The sequence below is a fragment of the Centropristis striata genome, chromosome 4 (genome assembly GCF_030273125.1).
Source record: "Centropristis striata isolate RG_2023a ecotype Rhode Island chromosome 4, C.striata_1.0, whole genome shotgun sequence".
Classification (NCBI taxonomy): Eukaryota; Metazoa; Chordata; class Actinopteri; order Perciformes; family Serranidae; genus Centropristis; species Centropristis striata.
Genome location: NC_081520.1, coordinates 7,232,027 through 7,250,831, shown reverse-complemented (window position 1 = coordinate 7,250,831; position 18,805 = coordinate 7,232,027). Strand labels below are relative to the sequence as shown.

Sequence of the window (18,805 nt, the reverse complement as noted above, 5' to 3'; positions counted from 1 at the left end):
CTTTGTCAACAATCTTCACAATGGCCACTATTCAGTGGAGAGCTGGTGTCTGCCATAATAGGAGACAGGGCCTGGCTTTTCTATTGTGTCTGCTGGTGTATGTTGTGTTTGTTTATCTGAGAAGCAGAATGGATTTGGATCCAGAGCACACAGCTGATGGATAGTGAGTGAATGACTTTTTGGATACTGTAAATAAGGAATGATTCACGGCTTTGGATTTAGTTCTTTCATTAGTAAGTAAGGATTTATTACATTTAATGCTGATTTTTCACACCAATGTTAAAGGGCTACCGAAACTAAACCTTTTGCAATAGTTCAATTCAGTCATTCATCTTGTCACTTGGCAGTAATTAATAAAACCATGTCAATGCTGTAATGCACAAGTTTAGTATTTATGTTCAGGAATATTACACATATGGTTACATTAACAATATGGGGGGGGGGGGGGGGGGGGGGGGGGGGGTGTAAATGTGTAAATGCAGCATTCTGGTGCACTTTGAGATTTAAAAAAAAGAGGCGAAACATTTAACATATTAATCTCAATCGGCTGCGGGTACAAAAGTGCAAAAGTTCAAAAGAGGATATCAGTGGAATTTTTTACTGCATTATGTCCAAGTGCATTTCTGTTTTTTGGCCGGAACCCAGACATCTTGGGGTTCACTTCAACTTGTGTGAATATAACAGAATATGGAAGGATGTTTATCTGGAGAACACAACAGTCTTTCGACTTCCTTGCTTACTTACAGAGGATACTGTTGAAAGAATTTAATTAGTTTCCCCAAGGATGACTGGTCTGCTTTCTGCCCACTGGGTAAAAATCTAATCTATGATGGTTTTGGAAACCTCCAGTCCAGTGCTGCTCTTTTCCAGGACAAATCCTTTCTACAAACTATTTGGCCATAATTTAATTCTCAGAAACTCTCTGAAGGTCTTGAATCAGATAAAAAAAAATTCCAGATTTGGACTGCCAAATGTCTGTTTTCGAAACAATTAAAAATAAGTATAAGTAGTAGCCAGACTGTAATTTGGCATTATATTCTGGTTGTCTCCCACCCAAGCATTGCGTTGGAAGTCAGAGACAGGTTAGTAAGGTACGCCGTAACTGTTCACCAATTGGCTGCCTGGTTGAGTGATGCAAAGTTCAGCAGTGGACTGCCCTGGTATATGTAGATACTGTTTGACTGGAGCATCAGCCCTCATTGTGTGAAGACCGAATTGGGTAAAAACCTGCAAGTCTACCTGTGCGAGTCCACCAAGCAAGGACACCAACTGTAAATGTCTTTCTACTCCTTTTCTACTGCTCTCACTAACAAAACATGTGGTATGAAAACATCCCTATCATTCATGGCTACAGAAAAAAACTCCTTTTCACACTCAGGATAGCCCCACCCACTCACTCTTCCTTCACCTTTGGCTTATGGAGCTGCCAATCAGCTGTAAACAAGACTGCAGGTTAATCTATGAAACATACAAGTACTAGCTCTGACGGAATGCTGGATTCACCCAGAAAACACCAGCAGCACTCTCTGCTGAAACAAGCTTCTCCCACACACCCGGATCTGTTGGACACACTGGTGCCCTCGTTTGTAAAAGCTGATAAATCACAAAGCTGTTTCTGCTCAACAACATCTCCTCCTTTGAACACCATGCAATGCGGGTTACATTTCCTGCATCCTGTCATCATATACCGCCCACCAGAGTGTCAACTCAAGAACTTCGTTGTAGTGCTTTACATGCTACTCTCAGCCCTTCCTGATGATGAAACATCACTGATTGTCATGGGAGACATGATTATCCATACTGAGAAAACCCAAGCTTCTGACTTCCTGTCTATTCTGCCATCCTTTGACCTGAAACAGATCGCCACCCCTCCTACTCATAAATGGGGAATACACTGGATCTAATCTTGACTTGGAACTGCTCAACAGCAAATCTCACTGTCACCCCCGTGCATCTATCAGACCACGTCTTTATTCAATTCATGATCTCTCTGCTGGAGAACACGCAAGTTCCTTCAAAATGGGTCCTCTTCGGCAAAACCTTCGGGCCCTTACACCAACCCAGCTCTCAAGTGTGAGATCCAAATCAGTCTGGCTTCAAGCAGGGTCACCCTACTGAGACTGCACTCCTGTCTGTAACAGAATCACTGCGTCTGGCTCGAGCAGCTGGCCAATCATCAGCTCTATTGCTACTGGACCTCTCTGCAGCCTTCAACACTGTTTACCAGCAACTCCTCCTCTCTACATTCACAGAACTTGGTATATCAGGTGTCTGCCCTCCAGTGGTTCACATCCTACCTTTCAGGGATATCTTTTAAAGTATCTTGGAAGTGAGAAGTGCCCAAACAACAAAACCTATCCACTGGGGTGCCTCAAGGATCAGTGTTAGGCCCCCTTCTCTTCTTCACCACTTCACTTGGCGCAATCATGGCTTTTCATACCACTGCTGGCGATTCCTATCATTCCCACCAAATGACCTCACTGTCTCAGCTCGTATCTTTGCTTGCCTTGCTGATATCTCTGTGATGGATGACAGAACACTATCTTCTCAACCTCTCCAAGACTGAGCTTCTTAACATGCCTTATATCAGCCTATCAATATTGAGCTTGGATCCATGCAACTTGTGCCCACAAACTCTGCACGGAACTTGGGTGTCATGATCGACAACCAACTGACCTTTAAGGTTCATGTGTCCTCAATTGCCCAATCGTGTCAATTCGCCCTATACAACATCAGGAAAATCAGACCCTACCTGACCGTGCAATCGACACAACTCCTGGTACAGGCCCTTGTGATATTGCGCTTAGACTACTGTAACTCTTACTGGGAGGGCTCCCAGCATGCACCACCAAGCCTCTGCAGATGATCCAGAATGGGGTGGCGAGAGTCTTCAACCAGCCCGGGAGAGCACATGTCACTTCGCTACTCATCCCTCTGCACTGGCTCCCGGTTGAAGCCTGCATCAAATTCAAAACCTTGTCTCTTGCCTACAAAATAATAACTGGGAGGCTCCTACATATGTGAACTCCTTTATTCAGGTCCACAAACCCTCCCGCCCACTACGCTCTTCGCGCGAAAGGTATCTGGCTCCTCCGCCGCTGAAGGGCTCTACGTCTCGAACCAGACTCTTCTCCTCTGTAGTTCTCCGGAGGTGGAACGAACTTCCTAACTCCATCCGCGTCATTATAAATCTTTAAGAAGAGACTGAAGGCCCAGCTCTTTACTGAACACTTTCACACTTAATCTATACAGATGAGATCCATAGGATTGCTTGTGCTCTACTAACTCTCAAATGTACGTCGCTTTGGATAAAAAGCGTCTGCTAAATGACATTATAGAATTCTAGAAGTATGTGAGTTATATTTTCTTTTCTTTCTTTGAACCCTTGGTTGGCTGTTTTGTCAATATTGCTGTTGATTGATAGCTTTGGACTGGTCTTCCAGACGGGAACCCCTGGTCTTTCTTCAGTATTCTGTTCAATAGCGCTGGTTGCTTCATGTTTTGTTTTTCACGGTACAAAAAGTAACAAAGAAAATGTTTAAAATGTAGTAAACATAATTAGATTTTTTACTATATCCAAAATGAGCAAATACTTGGCTATAGCATAACCATGTTGGTGAAAATATAGACCATTCCCATACATTCTGCGGTTGTGATAACCGGTTGCGGTTATGATGAGGGCTCGAGAGGAGGAATGTCGAGTGAAATGGGGGAAATGAACAATGTTTACAACAAAAAGATGAGGCAATGAATCACTGAATGTGCCATAGGTATTAGTAGTTGTAGTTGTTAGTAGTTTTGCAGGGAGAGGGCAATCCAGACCTATTCATGTTTTTTTTGTTTTAGGTTTTCTTTTTTTGTATTATTTTATTTCTCCTGTGTGTATATGATCTTCATGTTTTTTGTAATGCAATAAAACAATAACAATTATACAACTATAAAACAACAGCTATAAAACAAGAAGAAGCCCGATGATTAGGCTCTGATCCTCCTAATGAATGCCCTGCCTTTTTGTGCTGCTCCTCTACTCCTTCAACACATTGCCAATGTGGGCAGGCCCAGCAAACTTCCAAAGAAAGCAATTCTGAACTCAACAAGACCAGAGAAAGCTGCCACCTGTCTTTCATCCCATCCAGCAAGGGGTGATCGAAGATCTGGCTGCCTGCTAGGAGAGAGATAGATAGATCCGCTCAAACTAAGTCACCATCTAAGACTGATTGAAGCCCAAGCTTCCAAGCTTAGTGCCCTGAAACGGATTTGCACAAGTTCAATTCTGCTATTTACTTAATATAAAATCGATACTACACATAGCCCAAACTAAAGTGCAATTATTCTATGACACCTTCAAATTAAACAAAGGCATTTACTCTTTATAAGATTTAATGGGCCTCTAGTATTGAAGAAGTATGACTCAAGTTTTTCTTCATTGGCAAGGTGTGTGATGACACAGAATGATGGCTTCTAAAGAAGTAAGAATATAGGCTGCAATAGCATCAGTTACATCAAAACAGTTTGCTTCATATAATGCTAGCATGCTAGCTTCAGTTTGTAGCTTAAATGCTGTCCGGCTTTCTAGGTAGCTACGCTGTAGTGCTGGCCATCCAGTCGAACAGGAGGAAACTTATTGACTGTTGAACCCAGACACTGAAATGGAAAGCGGAGGTGGTGATGGCCAAGGGCCGAGCTAACGCGACAGTTTGGAAGTGAGAAGATGCTCATGAGTTTAGATGAAAGCGGAGGGCTGCTGCTGCTGCAGAAGAAGAAGGCTGATCCCAGCACAAAAACTGGTGCGAAGGAAGAGGCTCCACTGGGGAGCTAGGGAGGGTCAGGTGGCATGGTCACCACCAAGTACACCAGTTTGTCATCAACAGCCCTCATTTAAACCCCCTCATCCATCGAGGGTTATTGTGAACCTTGGTCTGCTTGGTGCACGCAGCACACTGTGGGATTCACAGGCCTGGATGACAGCAGCTCCACAGAGGCCATATGTTTTAAATGTAAATCAAACGTGTAGATTTAATAGAAGATTTGCCACCTTTTAGTCTATTGAAGCCATAAAGTACACGGTGTATGCTACATTGACTAAAAAATTTGATTTCTCCTTCTAGAGGAATCTCACTATCCATGTCCATGTGTACCAGGATGAATTACACCCAAGCGGCAACTTCGCTACGTTCCACAAGCTCTCTTAGGTCTAATAAATAATAAAATAAATAATAAATGAATAAAATGTCCCACAAAACGTCACGACAGTAAAGATTTCTATACCAAATAAGATCATTTTTTTTTTAAATTAAGTTTCTTTTACCATAGTTTGCTTTGTAACCTCAGTAAAACTCTACAAAAAATGTTCGGTTAATCTTTCCACTTTTCCGACAATCACAACAAAAAAACAAATCATCCTTTTGAATTCGGCCGACTGAATATAAGGTGCGGGCGGCTGTGGCCTACATCGAAGTATCCTTGAACAAGACACTGAACCCCAAATGGATCCCGATAGTGTTCATCGGTGTTTGAATTAATTCCCAATAGTGGACCCCATTTACGTTTGAGTGGCAGGTGGCACCAGTGTGCCCTGGTAGCCTCGTGTGTATGAATGTGTGTGTGAATGGGTGAATGATCGTAGTGTAAAGCGTTTTGGATAAAAGCGCTACATAAGTGCACCCCATTTTACCATTTTACCATTTACCATAAGGTAAGCAGTATAAAATTATTATAAGCAGTCTCATCTGACAAAGTAGGGGATATTAATACCATGAAATGCTGAGAGGCATTATTGCATCAACATGACTTCAACAATGTAACTCTGCATACTACACACTGCGAATGTGTAAGCTCACCTTACTGGAGACGAGTTTGACATTCCCTGAAGCCAGAGCCACTGCAGTATCAGCCATGACCTCAGCTTTGATGGAGCCCAGGCCTCCCGTGGCACTGGTCTTAATAAAGCTGTCTAACACTACATCCAGAAGGTCTGTTATCTAAGGACACAGTGAGAAAGTTAGAGATCAAATCCACAACACATTTTTTACTTATCAGGCTGTTGGTGTGGTAGACTTACCTGGCCCAGGCTGCCCCAGATCTTGGCCTGAATTGAGGGATACATCTGCTTTTCATTGATCGTCATGGTGATGAGTTTGTCCAAAATGGCAGTGACACGCTGCCGCTTGGCGTCGTCGTTGTGCTTACAGAAGCGAACCAGGTTAAGCAGCCAGGGTGTCATGTACTCCAGGCAGAGATGTTTCAGCTCAATACCTGCAATAGAAAAACAACACTTATCATTATATAACTTGCCCATGATAATGGTGGAACTTCTATTTTTGAGGGACGAAGTTAAGTTCAGGGCTGAGCCAGTAACACTAAGCCCCTGTTGAAGATGGACTTTAAAGATATCATGATTCACTATATTGACTGCAGCGCTGAGGTAAAGAAGAAGCAGGTGGCAAAAGAATTGACAGAGAGGAGCAGGTCATTGCAGGCTTTTAACAAGGTAGGCTGTGCTATGGTAAACCCTAAAACTTGACTGAAATCTTCCCAGGTGGGTATTTTGGTATTCATATCATATTTTGGTGTATGTAATGCAGCAGTCCACTGAGAATAACCATTTCTAGAATCTTTGACAGGAATGGGAGTTTAGAACTTGATCTTGCAGTGGCTCTAAATTAGGTTTTTTCAAGACGGGCTGGACCACTGTGTGCTTGAAGTAGGCTGGAACGGTACGAGCTGATAACAGAGAGGATGCTAGGACCGGCTATATTGAAAACATACTTCAGGGGGGCAGAGGGTTAAAATGTCAATGGAGCAGGTTGTAGGTTTCACTGTGGAAATAATGTTAGTGATAGAATTCCTGAGGGAACCTTCCCAAGGGATCCATCCATCCATCCATCCATCCATCCACGGATCCATCTATGCATCCATCCATGCATCCATCCATCCATGCATCCATATATGCATCCATCCATCCATGCATCCATCCATCTATGCATCCATCCACCCATCCATGCATCCATATATGCATCCATCCATCCATGCATCCATATATGCATCCATCCATCTATGCATCCATCCACCCATCCATCTATGCATCCATCCATCTATGCATCCATCCATCCATCCATCAATAGAAACAGGGCAATTCATATTACTGTAATGTATTTCCTTGAGTGGGTCATTCATTTGTGAACAAGTGGATGACATATGGTGAAGTCTTTAATATCTTTTGTTTGTTTTGTTTTTTCTCTTTTTGCTGTTTTTAAGTGGCATTTACAGTCATTTTTTGTATCTTTTCTTTTTTTTAGGTTAAATTTCAGTGGCTAGTTGGTTTCTGGTTTGCATACAGCACTGTGGAGACCTTAAGATCAAAGGTGATTCATCAACATTCCCTCATGGACTTGACAGACTTGACTCTTGCGCATGTTTCATAAATCCAATGTAAGATTTTCTTATTTTCCACATATTGCTATGTGTAACAACAAAAAGGAGAAAAAGGAGAAAAAAAGAAAATGTTCATGCATGAGCCCTCAGCCTGTGAAAACCTTTGTATAGTCTTATGTGATTTCTGAAGACCTTTTAAGTCTGCAAAAATATCCCTTATGATGTCATCAGGAAGACTACACATTTATGACAGAAAGCCAGCATTACAAACTGGAAACGCCGATTTTGAAAGGCGTGGTTATTCATCTGGCAAGGAAGAACAAGATAATCTGATTGGTTATACCATGTAAAACATCCCATTGGTTACAATACTTACAAATTGTATAACCAATATAACAACAACATGGCACCTTGTTCACATTATAAAAAGGTACCAACTTTGTGAAGTAACAACGACTACCCATGGGTCTTTTATGACTTTCCAAAAGTAACTTGGAGTGTTTCCAAAAACTTTCTGTTCCTAATGATTCGCTGTTTTTATACTCCTTAGTGGGAGCAGAAGGCTTTAAGAACGACAGTGTCAGATGTTGGGTTCAAACTGCTTAAGATGCAGTGTTTCGGAGTTCGGAGCCTAATCTTGAACCAGTTTCTTACATTTGACCAGCCAAAGAACCAGTTCTCGGCCAGGATGGTTCTGGTTCCAGAGGGGCACTAACTCTTTGCTGGTCTCGAATCACTATGTCAGGGGCTGGGGCTGGATTATCGTGACCCTTCGGTGAAAATAAGAACGTAATTGCCGTCCAAAGCATTCAAGATGAGCAGCACAAATGCGCTGTACCAATCGTGTTTTGATGCCAATGTCGACTTGCAAAGCGGGAGCAACATTTGTAAGGAGACATAGTTGTCCGTCATTGTTGTAATTATGCTTGTGGAAATCGGAGATGTATACAGTGACGTAATGATGTGGCTTTCGAGCCTGTGGAAAAGCAAACAGGTTCTGAGAAGGTTCACAAGTTGAACCAAGTGCGAACCAGCACCAGCACAGCAGAAAAAAATAGGTTGGCATTGGTCGAAAAGGGGTACAAGAAAATCTCCTCCTGTGCCCAACAACTTATGTGCTCAAACCCTGAATGTAATTATGTGCCAACACAACTTTATGCTTTTTAAAAGTTGCCAGATGTCCATAAGTGCACATTGGCCCTCATTTACTACACAAACATACGGCAGAAAGGTGGGCATACAGTTCACAAGGCTTGGCAATTATCAATTTAGACATGAGAGGAGGGTACGATCAGATCTCACGTCTGGTCTCAACTCGTGGGCAGCTCAGTTGGTAGAGCATTTGTCCAGTAACCGGAAGGTTGGTGGTTCGATCCCCGAGCGTAGTAGCTACATATCGAAGTATCCTTGAGCAAGATACTGAACCCCAAATTGCTCCCGGTGCTGCGTTCATCGGTGTGTGAATTAATTCAGAAAATTCCCACCAGCATGAATGTGTGTGTGAATGGGTGAATGAGTGTTGTTTGTAGTGTAAAGCGCTTTGGATAGAAGCGCTATATAAGTGCATCCCATTTACCCAAGTTTGAGTCAGCGTAAAATCCACATATCTGAGTCGGAGAATTGTTTGACTATTGTATCGATGTCTGCAGCAGATAAAACTCTAAAATAAATAAACCCTGCAACTGTGAAATTCATTACACAGGCTGCTAAAAGTTGTTGTCTTCTACTATTAAATGTTCACTGTAATCTGTCTCGGACGCTGGTGGAGCGTCAGTGTCTCCAACCGGTTCTGCCTCAATAGAAGCATTCCCCATAAGTGCTGCCACACGCTCCTCTGTCTGGGACAGAATCCTTACTAAATGTAAAGAATTGCAATAAAATCCATCCATCCATCCATACTCGTCTGCTTATCCGGGGCCGGGTCGTGGGGGCAGCAGGCTAAGCAGGGCATTCCAAGCGCCCCTCTCCCCAGACACAACGTCCAGCTCCTCCTGGACAATCCCTCCACCGTGTTCTGGGTCTTCCCCGGGGCCTCCTACCAGTTGGACGTGCCAAGAACACCTCTAACGGGAGGCGCCAGGGAGGCATCCTTACCAGATCCCCAAACCACCTCAGCTGGCTCCCTTTGAGGTGAAGGAGCAGTGGCTCTACTCCGAGCTCCCTCCGGATGTCTGAGCTCCTCCCCCTATCTCTAAGGCTGAGCCCAGCCACCCTACGAAGGAAACTCATTTCGACCTCTTGTTCTTTCGGTCACTACCCAAAGCTCATGAACATAGGTGAGGGTTGGAATAAAAGTTTTCATATAAATGTTCTAATATTAATATCATATTATATAGGCTATTAGGCTACACAAATCACAGATGTATAAATTAAATAGTTTGATTCTACACTGCTACACTACTGACCGCAGCACTGCTTTCCTTTGATATTTGACATTTTTCTTTTAAGGCTTCCAAACAAAACCAGTTGCTTCTGTTGCAGCTGTTGGACGTCAGCATTTTAACTTTTACCTCTGAGAAATTCCTCTTCTTCTGTGCCTTTAAAAACATTTACTTTAAAACACTGTTTACCTTCTGTAACCAAAAAGCTGTGAAAAATATTAAAACCTATCAGAGCCTATCATTATAGAGGATTTCTGCTATCAGATCTGTGCTGGTTTCTACGTTTGATTGACAAATGACAATTTGTTTATTTTAACCAGAAAAAGGAAGAAAAAGAGTAGAAGTTATAAAGCAATATGACTGTATGACAAGATATATATCTGAGAGCCTATACATGTCTTCCAGCAAATGAGTGAAGTGTACTTACTGGACTTGCTGAAGCCTGAGATGCACTCCTCTAGAAACTCCAGTGTCAGATGGGGCTCATTGGCGGCCAAAGTCTTGCTGATGGAGACAATGAAGAGGGTGTTGTTGGCTGGGATGCAGAGCCCTGACGTCTCCAGTAGCTGGCCTTCTATCTTTAGGTTAAAGGTGCAGGTCAAAGCACACAATAGATTGTATGCTGCAGACCTAGATGTGAGATCGACAACAAATCAGGTGTTAAACACTGTCAAGAATAATGCTAAAACACTGTTTTCAAGTTTCACCGTTCCTCAATTGTCTTTTTTCCTCAATAGTGCCAGCTTCTCAGTATATTGAAATTTAACTCAAATCTAAAGCCACACAAAGTAATTTGACATTTCTGCCCAAAACACAAATGTCTTTAAATTTTGGTTCTTATGAGCAAAAGACATGAAAAATATTTGCTTTTTTCTGAAAAGGAAGCATTTGCTTGCTGCAGTTTAGACCAGTGGTTCCCAACCTTTTTCTTGAGGGACCCACATTTTTACCATTGGAGACTTTGGCGACCCCCCCATTGTCCATTGCTTCTATGAAGCCGAACTCAATGTCTTCTCTTTTTCTTTTTGAGATATTCAGCATTTTCGTCTCCCTGACACGTCGCCATTTTTCCATTAGCTCTGTGTTTCTGTTGTTAGGTGAGGTTACCTCTAGGTGAGGTTACCTCTAGGTGAGGTTACCGCTAGGCGAGGTTACCGCTAGGTGAGGTTACCTGTGTATACTGCAGGAGGGATGTTACACATGTCCTTATTCTTGCGATATAGCCTATTTTTAAACTTTTCTATAGTGATTTTTCTATTTAAATAAATGAATTAACATTTAATGTAGCCCTTATTTAGTTGTTTTTGTCCCACTAATGAATTAAATGCTGACTCATCTATATTTAACACAATAGATTTATTACACCCCTTCAAATCAAGAGGGCTTCGCGACCCCCCGTGGATCTTTGGCACCCCCCCGGTTGGGAATCACTGGTTTAGACAACAATATACATGTCAAAATGAACCCTCTTTTTTATTGCAGCCCAACAGTATTTTATTAAAGCTGGTGATGTTACTGTGTTTTTTCTATGTTGAATATCCTGCTGTTATAACTAAATGTACTACACTGCTGACCTGAGGCTGGGGTCAGAGCTGCCCAGGTTCAACAGGGCGATGTTGAGTAGAGTGCCAGGAACATCTTTTGGTCGAATCTTGGTGTGCTGTGGGATGGAGTCTGGCTGGGACAGCTCCCAGCGTGTCCGGATATGGATGATGGACTGGACGATGGCGTCGCACTCTTGGTGCATGAACGTCAGCGGTGTGCCCTGGTTGGCCATGGTGAGGGTGAACTGGCTCTCATCCACCAGGCAAATCTCCTCAATCTCTGAGGCATAGTAGACATCATTGAGGAACACGGGCTGGCCCAGGACACGAGTTCTCTCAGCTGAGGTCACCTGAACTGCTGTCGAGCCCACCTGATCAGCAAGAAATCACACATTATTGAAAGAAAACCAAAGGCCTACTCAGGCTTTTTTTAAATTTATTTATTTTGTTCCTTTCATGAAGGTGGACAACAAAATGTGTACAGAGACACACTCTACACCTTCATGATTGGAAAGGAGCAGCAAGAAGAAAACATTTCTTATGTTTGTCTGCCCCCTACTTGAACAATAAAAAAAAGATGGTCTGACATCACATACAATTGATTTCAGTTCAATTTTAACAAGTCTGAACATTGGTGGCATTATTGCACATTGTTACAGAGTACAGTGTAACATATTATTATTATTATTATTATCATATTACAGTGTAACATATTATTATTGCTCACTCTCACACTAACATTTCTCTAAATGTCTAAACGCTTGCATAAATTGCCTCTAGCGTGTGTGACAGCAGACTCACTTGAAACAGTGAGTGAGTTTACGAAAAAGTTCCATATGGCAGACATGTTGTCAGTGTGTGTCGGTGCATGTAGGCTGCGTGACCAGAACACAACTCTTCTTCTTCGTTTTAAAGCGGCAGCGTTTCGGTGCACTACCGCCACCTTTGGATCCGGAATGTATATCACACCATAACAAACACTTGTAAAGCACATGTACGTATAATGCGATCGGATCGGTGATTTTAACCTTTGATCTGATTTTTCGATCGATCGTTTTTTTATCATATCGGGCCGATCCGATCAGTTGCCGATCGATCGGCGTCATCCCTACTAATGACTACTCCTTCTACTAACTCTTATTAGATCTAATCCTTTCATTCTAAAAGGGATTCATCACCCTTTTAGTATAAACAGGTATTGCTGCATACTCACCTTTATTGAGACCTTGGTGTCTTTATGGGCCAGCTTGAGGGCATTATGGAACACTTTAAGGTCTTCCTCCAGGGTCAGTGTGGCTGCAGGTAGCTTCTGTTGGTCAGGTTCAATGTGCTCGGCCAGCTTAGCTGGAGAGTCAATGAACTGGAGCCGCTTGCTGCCCTTCAGGCCCGTCAGCAGACGCTCATGGTACTTGGTGTACTCCCTCACCCAGGTGTTGCAGTTGTAGACATAGACAGCTGCTACATTCTCGTAGGCAAAGCCAGGAAAGACCACAAACCATTTGGATAGGAAGTCCGTCTTGAAACGATTGCTGGGTCCCACATGTGTCAAATCTACTACTATCTCATAGGGCTTAGCATAGTAGGGTTTGAGAGTGAGGAGGACGTGGTAGATAAGCAAGTCACCATTGATCTGGCCAGTTTTGAACCTGCAGAAGATTAAAAAAAAAAAAGAAGAAAGACAAAGATCAAATTTCAAGTCATATCCTCTGTAACAACTGATGCTCTATTTTATTTGGGTTTGATGTGTACCCACGAGCCTACCTAAAATTGTTCATTGCATGATATAGTACGCAAATAAAAGCCTTTTCTGCCTCTGAGAAGCTACATTTCTTTTTTTTTCTCTCATCTCTTGTAAGAGCTCTTCATCATCTGTGGTCAACCAGAGGTTCTGAAATAACCAGACGAAAAAAAAGACAGACAGAGGCCAGGAAGTGAGTTCAGAGCATCTCAAGAGTCTGACTGCAGCAGGTGTCTCACTATTCCTCCACAAAGACCTTCACATCAGAGTACCTCATGTAAGTATTGTGAATACAAGATCACACTTTCTCTAAAACTGAAACTTTCGAAACCATTAAGGGGCAAGCTGAATTGTAAAGTAAAGTTCATTTGGGTTAAGAGCGATTGAGTACATTTACATTAAACGGTTCAGGGTGCATGTTGTAATCCAAATCTCCACTCTTAATTTCAGAGCACAATGGAAGGCATCAGGACTTCTCTCTGGCTGTTTCTCCTACTCAACCTGCTGCCCTTCTGTCCAGCTGCTGCAGACCAGGACCTCTCAACCACGCAGCCGTATCCACACCAAACAGCAGATCAAGGTGGCAGCTCCAGCCCTGCTGTGGAGCTCAGCCTCACTAACCCCGGCCTCATAAACTCACTCGACACGGACACCAACGACACTCGTGCAGACTGCTTGATTGACACCGAGATGGGTCTGATTGCTATAGGTTCAGCTGGGGGACTGATTGTCTGCCTGCTAGTTGCAACAATGGTGTTGGCGGTCCAAGTCTACCTAATTCAGCGGCGGGTTTATGTCCCCCGGCCTTCCCGGTCCAACATGGACTTGGTGAGCGGTACGGGCTACTGGGGCATTGACCAGCCGGAGGCCGGAGGGTTGGTCGGGCCGTGTGATGCCAGCGTAATGCTGGAGGAGGTACGAGCAGACAGCAAGATGGAGGAAGAGAGACAGGCTGGAATTCAGGAGGAAGGAGAAGAGGCTGGGGCAGGACTTGAGAAAGGGGCCAAGGCAATGGAGGAGGAGAGGTCCATTCAGATGCAGAGCTCCAATTCCAGGGACTCCTGTCTGGAGATTCCCAGAGATCTAGAGAACATGCCCCTGGTTGTGTGAGTAGGCAACCCCACCTTGGTTATCTCCAGCCCCAGACACTTCACTCAAGCCAAACAGCAACCAGTTCTGCATTACAATACCCAGTCCTTGTAATGTCTAGACATTTTGATACACTTCCAGTGTAATTTGTTAAAATTACACCATTTAGAAAATATTATGTAAAAAAAAATATTTGAAAAATTTGCCTCAAGGGGTTCACAGTGTGTAAAGCATATGACACCCTCTGTCTATGACCCTTGATATGGATAAGGAAGAGCAAATGAGAAGGTATTTATAATTACATATACTTTAGTTGAAATAATGAGAATATTTTAGAGTTTTTATTTTTTTGTAAAAGGACTGCAGACAGTCCAACTCCACTGTCCTTCCTGGACAAGTCTTTGGTAAAGAGTAATGCAGCAAAGAGGTTTTCTTGAGAAACACAAGAAACAAATATTTTAAGAAGTCTGAGGTGTACATTTTTCATGAGAATTAGTAAAGTATAACATTTAAACACCTAACATGATATGCTATATATTGAATATGCTATATAAGTGCTAAGCAAATTCTGTATTAACTTTAAGACTGCTTGATTTGGCTCAATTTTCTGGTTTTATGATGTAAAAAATTGAAGAAACAGACAAAAAGCTAGACCAACAACAAGTAGATCAACAAACTTTTTAAAGTATAAAAAGGCCCTCTAGTCCTAAATTTAGCACCAGGGACCTTGAGTGCTGCCAAAGCCACATTGTAATAAAAAGGTTAGAAAATTGCACTATCTGCTAATAGTCCTTGTTGTTATACAAGTAATATGTTTTTGTAAAATGTGCCTCCTGTCAGTTAAGCTGTTTATAATCTCTTACCTTTACTGCAGACCTACTAATGCTACTGTTCTTTCATAATGCATAAAAAGTTAAATAAATAGATTTTTGCCTCATGTCAATGTTTTGTGTTTTACATGGTAAATGGACTACACTTGTTTAGCGCTTTTCTAGTCATAGTTACAACTCAAAGTGCTTTAACACGATAGAGCATCATTCACACACACACATTCATATCATATATTTTAATTTTTTTATTTATTTTCATTTTATTTTTTATTATCATTTTATTGTATCTTTTCATTATTGTTTTATTTTAATTATTATTATTTTAAATATTTTCCCCCTCCCTATTTTAGCTGTCTTTCCTACGAGGTTGATATAATAAATAAATAAATAAAAACGTAATAAGTTTAATGCAGTAAAATTTAGTTTTTCATTTCACATCCGTTCATGTCATCAGGCTGTTGTGTGAAACGTGATCTACAGTGTTTAGAAGAGCACACTGAGAATTCACTTCCTGGAAGAGACAAAGAATGCATCAACATTTTAGCAGAGAGTAGGCTTCATAGTTCCTGCTCTCATTCAAGGGACTTCCTGAGTCCGAGTTTTACCACTTCATGTGATAAATAAATCTATATATTGACAGATTGATATAACTATTTAACTTTAAGAATTCCTGGCATGAAACACTGAACGAGTTACTGTGTAGTTATCGGTGTAAAGTCATTAGTAAGTACATTTTTAATCATTTGAATTATTAATGTAGCTTTAGATCACCCCAATTTCTTGAGCACTTTGGATTGATTCTGGAGCTAAAATGGGGGAAAGTATCTACACAAAAGATTAACTTTTTTTCTTTTTTTTTTTTTTTTACAGAAAACTCAAATATATTTACATGTACAGATCCCTGCTGTGAAATTTTCTTTTAATCAAGTAAAAATGTTCCCCACAGCTGAAGAGTGAAAATGTGTCCCGAAATCTCCCTGATCTGTGAAATCTTGTGATGGAGAGAATATAAACCTATTGCACATGTAAGTGTTGAATATGCAGAAGTAAATGTGGTGGACCGACCAGCAGCACGGGGACTGTGGTAAATTAACCCCATTAGCTATAACAAATAGCTGTAAATAGCACAGGCTAAATAAAAACACACCACAAAATGGACCGACTCATGTTGACTGACACAGAGGTTGGAGTCAGTCTACTTGAGTGCTTATATTTGTTTGTCTCATTGGTTTAAAATCTGCAGATGCAATGTAGCATGTACAGTTGACCAGAAAAAAAAAAGGTTAACACCCCTCAACACTGAGGTTGCATTTCTCAATGTCAGAACATTTCTCAGGGGAAATATTTATCAATATCTGACTTTCAGAATAGTTTGTCATAACTAAACTAAAGATTGTGTGATACATCTTTAAAAAAAAATGGTAACACATAGTGTTTGCTTACAAGACAGTTATGCTTCTCTAGTGTGCCAGTGAAAGTGTGGACAACCACCGGCGGAAGGACTGTCAGCCCCACACTCAGCACTTTTCAGCTCCCAGCTGCACCTACTGCTGACTGTCTGGGTCTTTGAACACGGAAACAGAAATATACTATTCATATAAGGCTTTGTGGCACAAAGAAAGACACAAAATTAAAATGTATGGTGGATTCAATGTGCTTTGTTGGCGTTAAGAACCATTAGAACCGCCTTCAGCCAATTTCTTAGAAAAATATCTAAATAACTGTTGTAATGTGATTCATGTTCAGTGTGAATCTGGATCCAGGTGACTTGTTAAGCATCTTTTACATGAATTCCAACCATTCCACTTTATAATGACTCCCCTTTTAGTAAGGACAGAAGAATATTTATTTAAACTTTAGCTTAAGCTGCTTATACTGTATGTATACATCAAACTGTATTTTTGCACATGTATATTTGCACACTTGCTGAAACTGTTATCTATGAGTTACAGCTACTAATGCACATGGACCATACATTCCGCTTTCTCTATCATAGGCTATGTATGGTGGGCCCATGTTTTGTATAGGTGGAATATGTATGTATACATGTGTTGTGGTGTGTTGTGTGTGTTGGTTGCTGGAACACCTAAAGTTCTCTGCTGGGATGAATAAAGTATATCTTATCTTATTACACATTGCGTTTGCTCGTCCTTGAAATGAAAATTTTTTAGTTTTTGACCTTCTAATTTGTATATCAAATGGCCACCAAATTGCCCATCTTGCTCAGTCGTTGGACCATTTCCCCTTAGTTTTTTTGTAAGTAGGCAATCAAGATGAGGAAATTAAGTTTCTGGATCTATAATCTAGGGTCAGAGCAAGGATATAGTGCAGTCTCAGTGACTTTTTATGTGTATATATATATGCAAACAACTGGAACATTTAAAAGTGATATTGATTGAATATTTATGTCGGGCTTAAAAAATGACACAAATAATGCTTAATTTCACCTTAAAAGTTGGTATTTTGCATATATATATATATATATATATATATATACATAAAAAAGACACTGAGCCTCCACTATGACCCTAGACTATAGATCTAGGGTCAAAGCTCCAAAGAAACTTAATTTGCCTACTTACAAAAAAACTTGGGAAAAATGGTCCAACGACTGAGCTTTGGCCGCCATTTTGATATGCAAATGAGAAGGTCAAAAACTAAAAATTTTGCTTGGGAACCTTTTTTTTTTGATTCAGCACCCTTGAAATTAGTAAAGTAGGCCGGTTCCCGACTTGTACCCATAAATGCTCCTCACTTTCACTTTTTGGACAATTCCGTCTAGACTAACATGCGGTAAGAAGCGATAAATGGTTCTCTGCCTGGCTTAAATATCATAGAGTCAGGTTAATAACTTATTTTGTTAGCTTGTTAACTTTTTGAACACAGTATGTTTATTTATTTTTTGTGCCAGTCCAGCCCTAGGTAAGAGTGTAAAGGCAATGTTGGTTTTCACAAGTAGTTTCTAGACTTTCTAAAAGACAATGTAGGTGTATTTAATCAAGTTGTCTGGTCATCTTGTGCCTTTGCAAGTTTGTTATAATAATAATAACAATAACAATAATAATAATAACAATTTTGCTACCATTTTACCAATGATTGTTAAGGGTTACACCAAATCAATTTCTGTATTTTTTTATTTCTATCGTTATTATAGTAGGCCTGACTATTATCGTTATCACTGCCAGTAGCCACAACATGTTGGAAGGTGCAAGGACCAGCTGCTTGCTGCTTGAAGCTTCCATTATTAGTTATTATTATACTGTCTCAGATGTGTTGGTTTGATTGTTAAGGTGCTCTACATAAACCTGACACCTTCCCTCATCCTTGGCTGTGCACCATGCTTGCATGTCAAATGCAAAGTGATATTTTTATGTTCACAAAGTGTACCTAAATTCTCAAATAGGGAGCAGCCTGGTGTCACTATCAGGAGCTTTAATGAAGGTAAATACAGTGTACTGCCACGCATAACGGCACTATGCTCTAGCGTAACACTGCAGAGGATGCAGATTTATCAACATATCCATCCTGCTGCCTTCAGATACTGCAGGGATTACATGAACTGAAAGAGCTTTTTATACAGTGTAAAGCTCAGGAATGTCTTTCAGTAGCATGGTGGGTGCTGTTTTTTTTTGTTTTTTTTTAATATGCAGGATTTAAGCCAGGCGCAAGCCCTTTTGCGGTTGCAACCTTCAGTCAGCTAATGTGAATGGTCTGGACACATACTACTGTTTTGTTTTTTAATAGAGTATGCTGAACAACAGAACACATATTGTGTATGTAGTGTGTAGTATGTGATTTAGAACGCAACATCGGTTAAGAGTAACATGTTCAAGTGCATTCACAGAAAGT

General features: G+C 41.1%; 2 protein-coding genes across 4 annotated transcripts in view; one reads left to right on the top strand and one right to left on the bottom strand.

Moving 5' to 3' along the window:
• nf1a (neurofibromin 1a) overlaps nucleotides 1-18,805 on the bottom strand; it is a 114,763-nt gene that overhangs the window by 23,277 nt on the left and 72,681 nt on the right. For both annotated transcript variants that reach the window (XM_059331950.1, XM_059331951.1), the window contains 5 exons: nucleotides 12,513-12,945; nucleotides 11,330-11,670; nucleotides 10,183-10,385; nucleotides 6,062-6,255; nucleotides 5,841-5,981 (listed from right to left, as the gene is read on the bottom strand). In XM_059331950.1, the coding sequence (XP_059187933.1) occupies nucleotides 5,841-5,981; nucleotides 6,062-6,255; nucleotides 10,183-10,385; nucleotides 11,330-11,670; nucleotides 12,513-12,945 (1,312 nt within the window). The remainder of the gene's footprint in view (nucleotides 1-5,840; nucleotides 5,982-6,061; nucleotides 6,256-10,182; nucleotides 10,386-11,329; nucleotides 11,671-12,512; nucleotides 12,946-18,805) is intronic.
• Nucleotides 99-17,089, top strand: LOC131970533 (uncharacterized). Of its 2 annotated transcripts, XM_059331954.1 has the most exons (4): nucleotides 140-233; nucleotides 7,299-7,431; nucleotides 13,156-13,314; nucleotides 13,488-17,089. In XM_059331954.1, exon 4 carries the CDS (start codon nucleotides 13,494-13,496, stop codon nucleotides 14,145-14,147), a length of 654 nt encoding a protein of 217 aa, XP_059187937.1. In that variant the 5' UTR covers nucleotides 140-233; nucleotides 7,299-7,431; nucleotides 13,156-13,314; nucleotides 13,488-13,493; the 3' UTR covers nucleotides 14,148-17,089. The 2 variants fall into 2 exon arrangements, with proteins under 2 accessions (XP_059187936.1, XP_059187937.1); XM_059331953.1 differs by lacking the exon at nucleotides 7,299-7,431 and having other exon boundaries at nucleotides 99-233.

Coding starts and splice junctions, on each gene's coding strand:
- LOC131970533 (XM_059331953.1), top strand. CDS start 13,494: ATGGAAGGCATCAGGACTTCTCTCTGGCTGTTTCTCCTACTCAACCTG.